Genomic DNA, 11,276 nt, shown 5'->3' on the forward strand with positions numbered 1-11,276 from the left:
GGGCAGACGGAGCCTCTGTTTAATAGCACCTCCAACTGTGCAGCACCCAATACTGCACCAGAGTGTCAGCCTCAACTTACACCCCAAACATCTGGACTTTGAGTTGGAGGTGCTGTCCTTTGCCCCATAGCTGACATCGGCCAGGACAGTAGGGCAACACTCTGCCCTTTCCCCTTTGAACAATCCCATGGGATTTGACCCACTGAACAAGTGCAAAGGACTGCCATCCCATTGATGTGCAGTACGATTCCATTGCACACAAAACACAGCCCAGATTATCGGCTCTGACCTTGTAATGGACCTGTGTGAATTGCAGACATGTGAATGTAACCCTTGTTATTTGATTGTAACAGTGAATATGCTTAGGTTTGCTATTACAGGTTTGAAAACAAAAAACAAGAACCCAACCAGAACCTTTTCAGGACTGAAAACAGGATCCGATAATCTTGAAGCAGCCCTTTAGTTTTTTTTTTAGTGTTTAGTTTTGAGGCTGTAGCCTTCATTCCTGTGCTTATTTTAGAATGCTTTACTTGACAGATGTTGGTCCCAATGTTGGGCTCCCAGTTATCTGTCCCCGGCTATGGGTCCATGCAGCAACCGTTAGTTCAACTTTCGCAGTCTCTACATCACACACAGGCACAAACCGTCCCTCCCGGGCCGCCCCGAAGAGTGCTACACTCGGGCTTTCACACTGCCGCACCCACTATGGGAAGAGAGGTAAAACCTTTCGACGACTTTTTTTTTGTTTTTTTAAGTGCTTAAATTGAAAGTTATGTTTGCAGTCCTGTTACCATAGTTACATGGTATATTAACCAAAACCCTCCTTTTGACACAGGTTAACCCAGTGGATCCAAAGACATTTCACTTGGAAAGGAAAATGAATCCATCTCCTGGGGCACTTAGCTATGCTGTCCCATCGCCTGCAATGTTCAGGTGAGAAATTGGAAGTAACCTGTAGATTTTTATGTTCGTACAGAACATTCATTGGTTCCTGTTTCCATCCTGACACTAAACCTTTTTTTTTTAAATTTAGTGTTTCCAATTTTTTTTTCCAGTGGGCCAACACACCTACCCTGCACAACTTTTTTGGGTTGCGAGGGTGAGATCCACACAGACACTGGGAGAATGTGCAAACTCCAACGGACAGTAACCTGGGACCGGGATCGAACCCGGGTCCTCGGCGTCATGATACAGCAGTGCTAGCCACTATGCTGCCCTAAACCTAATGATTATTATTTTAAAATGTTAGAATTAGTTTCTCAAAGCTGTAGAGGAATTGGTGCTTGATCCAGCCTTCAATAATAGCAGTGCTGAAAAGTTCCCAGGTTTGGGTGTAGTGGGTAGTGAGAGAAGGGCAATCAGCTAGTGACCTACACTGAGAAAGCACAAGGAAGCTTTTCCACCCTGCTGCCGAGCATTGCTTACTGGGTGATACTTGAACAGCAATGATCAAATACCAAGTATTCCGAGCAGGCCAGATGTGAAGCCACGTGCAATCCAGACTGAGCCGGGGCACGATCGCGATTTCTGACACAGGGCGTGGCTGGTATGGAGGACCATCTCTTGGTGAGTGCTGTCAGCAGGAGAGAGGAAAAGGGAAGGATGTTGGTGTGTTTGTTTTTTTGAAAGAAGAAGAAAGCTCTGAGTTTTCAGTCCATATCCTGGCATCGTCCTCACAATTAGAACATAAGTGGGGATCAGTGAGGTGGGTTGGATCACTTGGTTCATCTTCTTTAGCAAACTGCTATCCCATCAAATCCACATTGTCCCACGCCCGGAGTGATTTGAGAGTTGCCTTTCCCAGTAACATCATTTCAATTATTAATCTTCCTCCGATGCTTGCTGGCACCAGAACTGAACTTTGTGGGCCAGCTTTTTCCCTTTCACGCCTCTGGAGCCATTAGATCACCAGAATGCGGTGAATACAGGAAAATCAAAGGCTGCTGTGTTCACATAGTGTAATGGGAATGCATTGGATAAGCTTTTTCTTTCTTCATTGTTCCAGGCCTGGATCGACAAGTCCCAGTGGAAAGTCCCCTGGACCAGTCCAATATGGCATGAATCCTTTGCCATGTTTCAGAGGGAACATGTCGCAGCAAGTAAGAATTTAAAAAAAAAATTTTGTACATGTACCTGATCGAGTTACAGTGTGCACCTTGGGCAATTGTGCTCCTGCCTGATATAAATATGCAGCATAAAACCTGTGGGATTCCTGCCCGACCCAGAGTTTACAATGATCTCCAAAACCTCATTGCGACATTGTGTATTTAATACATTCTATCCCATGATCTCTTCTAACCTTTGACAATTCCTTCAGAGTCTGCCCCTCCTCATGGAGGTTGCAGGCTAAATTCCTTCCTCCTCATCACTTGAATTTGTCCAAACACTTAGAGTCGAGTTTTATTAGAAGTTATTTTTCCTCTGGGATTTTTGCAATGTTGCAGCTCTGAGCAATTTGGGAGCAAAGCCTGGCAGATGCCTGCTTTGCTCTTGGATACCATCTTGCTCCAGGTCAAAGATGCAATCGTGACCTACCATGGTGCAAGCCACACGTCGTCACTTCACGAGCCATAAGCGGTTTGGAGAGCCTGGCTCCGAGTCTGCCTGACCAGAGTCCCTTCTGGACCAAATGATGGGCTCCTTCCACTCGAAACTGCCAAGGAAGGTGACTAGGATGTTGAGGTATGGGGTGGGTGCCCCCTGTGCAAGAAAAGCATTGAACCTGTAGCAGTGTTGTGCCAAGACTTGGTTCAGTGTTGACGTGCCCGGGCTTTAGAGAAAAAACATTTAACTGGATCCGTCAGTGTGTTGTAACAGAGCTGCAAGCAACTACTACTTGCAGTAGTTCCCTCCGTGTCTCTTCGGAGGGAACCAGGTGTCAGTTTCTTTTAAATTTCGAGTACCCAATTATTTTTTTTCCAATTAAGGTGCAATTTAGCATAGCCAATGAACCTAACCTGCACATCTTTGGGTTGTGGGGGTTAAACCCACGCAGTCATGGGGGAGAATGTGCAAACTCCACACGGACAGTGACCCAGGGCCGGATTCAAACCCGGATCCTCAGCGCTGTAGTCCCAGTGTTAACCACTGCGCCACCGTGCTGCCCTTGGGTGTCAGTTTCTTGATGTTGCCTGGTATCTCCTTTTGTTCAAGGGTCACAGCCAGACATAGCTTCTACCATATTTTTTTTTTTTAAATCTGGTTTTTAACATTTTAGAATTAGCCATGAGGATATCCATATTTTATAATAAATATATGACGTGAGGTCTTGGTCCCATCACGCAAAACAGTCTGGGCAATGTTTCTTACCATGAGGTCTTAGTTGGAAATAGTTGCAAATAAATAATTTTAGATCCAAGGTAAGAGGAACCCTGAAACCAACATGAAGCACAGAATAATTATCTAAATAAACCACAGTGGCACTGCTGGAGGCGGCAGTAGATTTCAAACCCACAGAAAGCTAGGAGCATTGATTCAAAAGCAAAAACTCTACATAACAAACAGAAGAGACAGACCTTGATCAGAGGCAGAAAGTGGACCAGTGAAGATGTATGCATTTGGTTGAACGGCGCAAAAACACAAGTCAGTCACATTCTGTGCCGAAGGTTAGCAGATTTCCTGGCAAGGCAAAGAGTCGAGGAAACCTCAGCATCCTAAGAGGAGTTTCTGAGGGTGTTTGATACCTATTTTAGCCTGGAGAAAAATCTGGTCATTGAGCAGGTGAGATTCAACCAGGGAAGCCAGAGGCCAAGTGTATCCATCAATTTGATTATCCGTGACCAATATAGACTAGCCAGTAGTTGCAGCTGTGGGTGAAGGCTTAAAGTTAGAGTTTATCCGAAACGGTACAGTAGTCAGCATGCTCGACTTTTTTACAAACGAAAGATGATTGGCCTTACGAAAATGCTTCGCAGTATGAAAGCCAGGTGGAGCTGTGGATACAAAATTGGAGTGTACTTCAGGAAGATTCTGAAGTTCTGAAGAATTTAATCCGTTGTGTAGACCCAAAATAGGGAGCTCTGCCCCCACCGAAAAGCTGACCAAAACTCGCTGAAGGAGTGGGAAGGCCCGTTTCATCCATTTTAGCATGTTCCTGATGTACCAAACAAACACCACCAAGAAGTCCAACAGGGGGAGCCAAATGTTCTCCCAGTGGTAAGGCAGGATATTCTTAAACTGTCCTGCAGGTCCAAACCTCCATTTAAAGAGGAAAAAAAGCTGGAACAAGCTTCCAACAATTTCAAAGTATGTGACAGTGGGAATAAAGCAATTAAAGCTGAAGATTTCCTTTTTTTAATAAATTTAGCGTACCCAATTTTTTTTCCCATTTAAGGGGCAATTTAGTGTGGCCGATCCACCTCCCCTGCACATCTTTGGGTTGTGGGGGCGAAATCCAAGCAAACACAGGGAGAATGTTGCAAACTCCACATGGATAGTGTCCCGGGGCCGGGATCGAACCCGGGTCCTCAGCACCGTCGGCAGCAGTGCTAACCACTGCCGCCTTGAAACTGAAGATTCCAAAGAGAAAGATCCCGATGAGATGTTGGTCTGCAGAACTGGAAGTCAAAGGATACAGAACAGAATTTAAACTGGACACAGGCTGGAGTCCAAGTCCTATCGGACAATTTGGAGTGGCTTAACAAAGTTGAAATTTAGCCAAACGAAATAAAGGGCCAGGAGGCAGGCACACACTTCAAGGTAATGGGCCTGAGACACGATCAACAAAATTCGTGAAATTCTTTGTATCTTTCAGGGCCAGCAACCCGAACATGTACCGCAGTGTGGCGACTAGGGGATTTTCACAGTAACTTCATTGCAGTGTTAATGTAAGCCTGCTTGTGTCACTGATAAAGATTATTATTATTATTAACTGCCGGCTCAGCAGGGGCGTGTGTTCAAAAATTGATCTTCTACAGAAACTGAAGTCGCTGTTGCAACAATAAATAAAGAAATGAAGAAAAAGGAAGCTCATGATCACTGCGCCAACTTCCTAAGTGTTATCGGGCAAAAGCTTAAACCTTTACCCTCTACACCAACTTCCAACTAAGAGGACATGTTAGTAGATTAAGGGAAGTTGAACAGGGTGGCATGGTGGTACAGTGGTTAGCACTGCTGCCTCATGGTGCTGAGGTCCCGGGTTCAATCCCGGCCCCGGGTCACTGTCCATGTGGAGTTTGTGCATTCTCCCCGTGCCTCAGCCCTACAAACAAAGATGCGCAGGGTAGGTGGATTGACCATGCTAAATTGCCCTTTAATTGGAAAGAAAAGAATTGAGTACTTTAAATCTATTTTTAAGAAAGAGAAGTTGAACAAACTGTAGTGAAAGACTCCGAAGTTGAACAAACTGTAGTGAAAGACTCCGAAGTCAGTTGCCCCTGGAGGAAACAACTGCAACACTTGTGAGTTACTATTGAGCAGGTTCAAGACGAGACTTGCTGCTCATATGAGGTGGAAGCACATTCTTTCACAATAACAAATACTCTAACCAGCCTCAGAAAACAAAATTTAGAGAAGTGCAGTAGAAAGACACAACGTATTCAGGTCAAAGTATACTACCTGTACAGTAATCAGTTATTCGGGCATATCCTGAACAGTGGAAACTTCCTGACTATGATAACCTTGGCAGACTGGTAATTCCAAAGGTAATGCGTGAAGACACATTCTCCAAAAACTCCAGCGCTATCATATCTTGTTCAGGCACCACTTGTAGAGTTCTCCAGAGAAACAGCCTCTGATACTGTTGAAAGCCACAAGAAAAGTATATTAGGATGCTGAGTCAGACTCTACATCAAACACCTCAAGAAATGACGGTACGGTCCAAGAGCGGGGCCTAGACCATCACCCTCGTACTAAAGACAAAATCAGGAAGAGTAATAAAAGCACATACAGGCTCACTGTGTAGCGTTTAAAACTGCGGGAAGATGGTTGGAATGGAAAATGTTTTTGGTGACTTGGAGTTTGCATGGGTCTCCCTGGGTCTGCATGGGTTTCCTCCGGGTGCTCCAGTTTCCTCCCACAGTCCAAATATATGCAGGCTAGGTGGATTGGCCAATCTAAATTGCCCCTTGTTGTCCAACGGTTAAGAGGAGTTTGGGCTTGGGTAGGGTGCTCTTTTGGAGGGTCGGTGCAGACTCGATGGGCCATATGACCTCCTGCACGGTAGGGATTCTATTAATTGTATGAAATAGTTTAATAATATTTTGAGATTACACTTGAGCCATGTTGAGTAATGGATTTATGTTAACTAGACAATGATAATGAGAAAGCAGAACATCCGATCAGACCTCCAGGGACTCCAAAGGAGCAGGTCACAGAACAGTCTGGGTAAAGCAAGTAATGTTTCCAACAATGAGGTCTTGGTTGTAAATAGCTGAAAATAAATAAGTATGTCCAAGTCACTTAGTGAAAGAGGAATTTTGCTGGGTCCAAATCTAACACTAAGACAATATCCACTTTTCAAAAAGGGATATCCTATCATGACTGTACATTTGCTTTTTAATTTTGAAAGAGCTATGTATAATTTCAGTATTTAAATATCTCTGTTCTTTTTTCTGACTTTATTTCTAATCATTGTGAATCTGGGGCAGTTTACTTTGGACTTTCTGAGCTGGTTTTAGTGAAAATGCAGGGTAATTTCCCTGGAATTCTGTGCAAATACACAGCCTGCTACAGTAATGTTTTCAATCCTGACACCTTGTAACCCCAACTGGAAAGCACCTTCTATCAAGGTTGGGTGAGGAGAGCTTTTGGTTTAGTTGTGCTGCCCTTCACAGTTAAATATCCTTCAGGCATTCGTTGCCTGGGATCTCGTATCACTTAAGGTGAGTGCGAGGTGTTACTGCTTGACCTCCACACCCTTTCCCTGCACTGCACCCACGCAACTGTGCACCAGTCAGAGACTGTAATCACTGAGTTTTAAATTGCTTCCCGTCTCTCCTTTTTGTTGAATAATTCTGGGAAACTAATTCTCAGAAGTACTTCCTTCTTGGGACGGCAAGTGGCACAATGGTTAGCATTGTTTATGGCCCTGAGGACCCGGGTTCGAATCCCGGCCCTGGGTCACTGTCCGTGTGGAGTTTGCACATTCCCCCCGTGTCTGCGTAGGTTTCACTCTCACAATCCAAAGATGTGCAGGTTAGGTGGATTGGCCACGCTAAATTGCCCCTTAATTGGAAATAAATAATTGGGTTCTCTAAATTTATTTTTTAAAAAGAAGTCCTTCCTCCATGTACTCATGAAGCTCCCTTCATGAGATGACCTAGTTTCAGACGGAAATATCAGTCTGCTGCATGCATGACCGAACTGCAGGCTGTCACAGTAAACAGTGCTCTTGTTTTTAATTTTCTGCCAGGCAAAACAGCGAGCGGAGGTGCTGCAGAGCACACAACGGTTCTTTGAGCGAGTGACCCCCCGCAACAGCAGTGATGTCGGCCCTCTCCCTGTCAAGGTGCACCAGGAAGGAGAGAGTGCGCCGTCACACAAGGACGAGAAATCTTCAAGCAACCCCAAGCCGGTGCGAAGGGGGCCTATCAAACCCCAGAGCATTAAGCCGCAGGATGAGAAACTGTAACCAGCGGCCAAAACTGCAGCCTCTCAAAACTGAAGAAATCTACATCTCTAAAGGGGGTTTATTTGTCTGTCTCAAAAAGGAATATGGCTTTTTTTTAAAAAAAGACAAAACATTACTGATTTCAGTGGACTACACGAGTTGTTTTGCAAAAAAAAAGCCAACTCCAGCAGCGATAAGTGGATTGTGTGAAGCTGAACTGGGAGGAAGGAAGTGGGGGAAGGAAGAGGCTAATAAGTCCTTTTTAAGAAGAGAGAGGTCTAGATTTCTCTACCATAATGAAGCATTCATCTTATTGGTAACTAGTAAGTCCTTGTAGATCCACTTAATAAATGCCAATCCCTTATAAGGCAGCTGCTTTCTTTGTTGAGGGACAGAACATATAATTACTAGAATTGGTTTGAACACAAGGTGTTTAGAGTAAGAGGGCCACAAAGTCGAGCATTTAAAAAAAAAAATACCACAGGCAGGTCTGCTTTGGTTTCTGTCTTGTCAATGTTGCAAAAAGGAACGGTTGTGAATGTTTTTAAATAGTGGTAGATGGGTACAAATGACCATTTCCGTTACTGTTTTTACTCTGTGACTGTTCATGCAAGTTTGGTAGCGCTGAGCAACATGATACACTCCAGATCAACAACATGTCCTTTATTTTGTCTTTCCTTTGTATACTGTTCCTCCAGACCCCAGTTTCACAAAGTCCTGAAAGTGGCTTTTTTAATACAGTTTGTTGAAGTTTTTCTTCCTTCCCTCATTGGATGCTGTACTTTTGTCAGGTATCACCAAAGCACAGACGTTTAAAGTTCAACATTAATTTGTTTCAAATCCAGCACTAGTTTTAGATTTCCACCTTGTACCTACCGCTGCTCTTGGAGCAGGAAGGCAATGAGGATGGGTAGGTGAAATTGTGACGCTGTTCTCATTTTAAAATGCTGCTGCAATGGAACAAAGCAGCTTGAGATTAACAATAAACAGGCGAACTCAGAGGGAGTGGGGGAGGTGGAATTTAATACTGGTGGTTCCCCAACAATGTCGCTTGCTGTGCTGGTAACCAAGGTCTTTCCTTTTGCAGACTGCGGTGTCTGATTTGCAGCCGTGTGGAGAGAGTACAGGGATCTTCCTCCCTTTCCACCCCTACTGCCTCCAATCCTTTTTTCTGATGCTTAACTACCAGCAGAATGTAGTTTAGTTCCAGGTTCTGTGAACTGAAAGAAGGGGCGGGGAAGTATTTTCTGCACTATTGTCAATGCTGAGGAGCATCTTGCCAAGCGTGGCCTTTGAAGCTGTCAGATTTTGAGAACTTCTCGAAACTGAATTAAAACAACCCCCTCCTCCTCCTCCACACTGCGCATCCACCCCCACCAAACATTTTCTGTTTCTCCACTGGGGCTAGTACAGCAGTTGATGTGTAACTATTTTTTAAAGTGGAGATACCTGCTCACTGATTTTTGAAGAAGAACATTACTGTGGGTGCTCCTGTTAGAGAAATCTCTTTTGATGGTGTTGGGGAGGCACCCACGTATGGGTGCTCACAGTCTGTGCTCCCTTCATTAAGTAACTATGAACTTGCTCTTTCATTTGGAATAGTTAAAAAGGGACAAACAGCTTTTATAAAGAACAGGCCCACAAGAGAAAAGGTGCTGCTGATTTGAATGGCCACTGCATGGAATTCGAGCCAGACATGTTTTTATAAGCAGGAGAGATGTGGTGAGACTTTCAGCTTTCTATCACGAGGGGACAAACGCAGATGGGTGGGAAATGGTTGTAAAATTATGTCCATGGATGAGAAAGTCCTAATCCGCAATGGTAACACTTGAACTGCAAGTTCTCAATTCAGTATCATGACGGCTCCTGGGACGGTGGAGGGGGACATGAACCAAGTGAATACTCCACAAACAAGAACCCCAGGAAGCCAGTAATGCAGAAGATGAGAGAAAGTCATCACCCAAGTAGTTAAATTCCTTTTTTAAATTTTGAATTGTGGCAAGGCATTTCAAAATAAATAAGACCGGGTTTTAACTGGCTCTCAAACTTCGCACATTATTGCTGTACAATATTACTACTTTTGTACCCCAAGTGCAGTGTTTATTTTGCGAATCTCCCATTACTACAGAAATGCAACGGTGAGTTTCGATCTCTTTAAGAATAAAGACGTTCAAGATGTCCATTTGCCTCTTGTAATGCTCTCCAGACCGCATCCTGAGCTAATTTATAGAATACCATTTCCTGAATGGTCCAGAATTTGGAAAGCACCAAGATCGCCCTTCTGTTTCCCAATGCCTCCCTTTAGTGGCTCGATGCTGGAGAAAGCCTGGATAAGCTTTTCTTTTTATTGGCACGTTCCCTCACCTGCTGTTGCCTCTCGCACTATTTTCAGCAATGCCAGTGCCCAGAATATCTGCTTCCAAACAGCTGCCTGTTTCTGGAGAGCAGCAAGAGACACTAAACTCCAGAATGTCCTCCATTATGCCACTTAGAATTACAGATCAGTTTATTGTATTTTCACCTTGGTCACCATTGCATGACACCTTTTTTAATACAGCTATACAGCAGCGAGCCAAGATGTGAGTAACTGTTGGTTTGATCTTCCAAACTCCGAGTGCAGATAGAATTCATAGGTTACCAAAGCATGTTCCTCACCTAATGCTTTTTTAAAAATTTAATAAAATGGTTACAGCCATTGTTGCAGGGTGAGTATTTTGAGGTACTGTTGCAGTAATCAATACACTGCATGTAATGCTCATGATGGAAATGAGATGCTTGTTGGATTTGAATGCTGTCATGGTTGGAGATAAAGAGGCATGGTTGCTATATCTGAGCCACTGCTCCAGGACATTTGGTCTGTGTCAGACCTGTTGCAAAGTCCAAGGTGGAAATATAGCAGTAAGCTATTAAAATATACATTATTTTAACAAGACATGCCAGTGAGAGGCTCTCTGGAGTGTGCTTCCAGTTTAGCTTTTGGTTGGCTAAAATGTTCAAATGTGTGCTCATCACCCAAAAGTTGCTTGCTGATTTTGATTGACATCTTCCTCTTGTTGGTGGGGGTGGGGGAGGATGTAGCACTACAGGGCTGAGGGCAGCGCACATGAACAACCCACTTTCCACACACACATCCTCATCAACTCCAGTTCATAACGCAAGTAACCCAACAGCTTCACAGTGTGAAATGCAGGGGATGCAAAAGGTCTATCAGCATTTGTACCATTCTATCAATATTTGTAAACTTCTCGTGTTCAGAAGAGAGGGAGGGGAGAAATGAGAACAACGTTGGGATGGGGGGTGGGGTGGGGGAGAGAAACAAAATCCTTTTGGTGATTGTGTGTGACCTCATTTGTGATGGGCCAGAATTGTTGTGTGAAATGTCACGAGTTGAAAAAGTTCTCTCTGCTGCATTGTTTATCTGGCTCCAGTTTCATGTACTGTCACACAGTGTAATTTATAATCCTAATAAAAACTGGCTGTTCCTAGGGCTGCAGCAAACTTGCTCCTCAATATTTTTAAATTGGAACCTTTTTTTTTACATGAAAGTTTGGCGGGGAGAGAAATAAAAAATTGCAAAACAGACACGGCTGGCTCTTTTGGATTACCCTTGCATGGGCCACATTTGATCTACCAATCCTGGACTTTCGACCTCCACCCATTTAACCTCCCGCCCAAAAGTGTTATCAGTTTGCAGTGGGAAGCAAGTAAATGTACAGAATTCATCCAA

At 44.0% G+C, this 11,276-nt stretch overlaps 1 protein-coding gene across 9 annotated transcripts in view; it reads left to right on the forward strand.

Annotated features, from left to right (window-relative positions):
• The window catches only part of LOC119975963 (protein PRRC2A-like), a 142,260-nt gene extending 131,201 nt beyond the window's left edge, over window positions 1-11,059 (forward strand). For 8 of the 9 annotated variants that reach the window (XM_038815948.1, XM_038815955.1, XM_038815945.1 and 5 more), the window contains 4 exons: window positions 538-717; window positions 836-933; window positions 2,006-2,099; window positions 7,352-11,059. In XM_038815948.1, the coding sequence (XP_038671876.1) occupies window positions 538-717; window positions 836-933; window positions 2,006-2,099; window positions 7,352-7,570 (591 nt within the window). In that variant the 3' untranslated portion in view covers window positions 7,571-11,059. Of the gene's footprint in view, window positions 1-537; window positions 718-835; window positions 934-2,005; window positions 2,100-4,753; window positions 4,827-7,351 lie in introns of all 9 variants that reach the window. The other variant, XM_038815953.1, reaches the window with a different exon arrangement.
• The last annotated feature ends 217 nt before the right edge of the window (window positions 11,060-11,276 follow it).

Source organism: Scyliorhinus canicula, chromosome 13, assembly GCF_902713615.1.
Source record: "Scyliorhinus canicula chromosome 13, sScyCan1.1, whole genome shotgun sequence".
Lineage (NCBI taxonomy): Eukaryota > Metazoa > Chordata > Chondrichthyes > Carcharhiniformes > Scyliorhinidae > Scyliorhinus > Scyliorhinus canicula.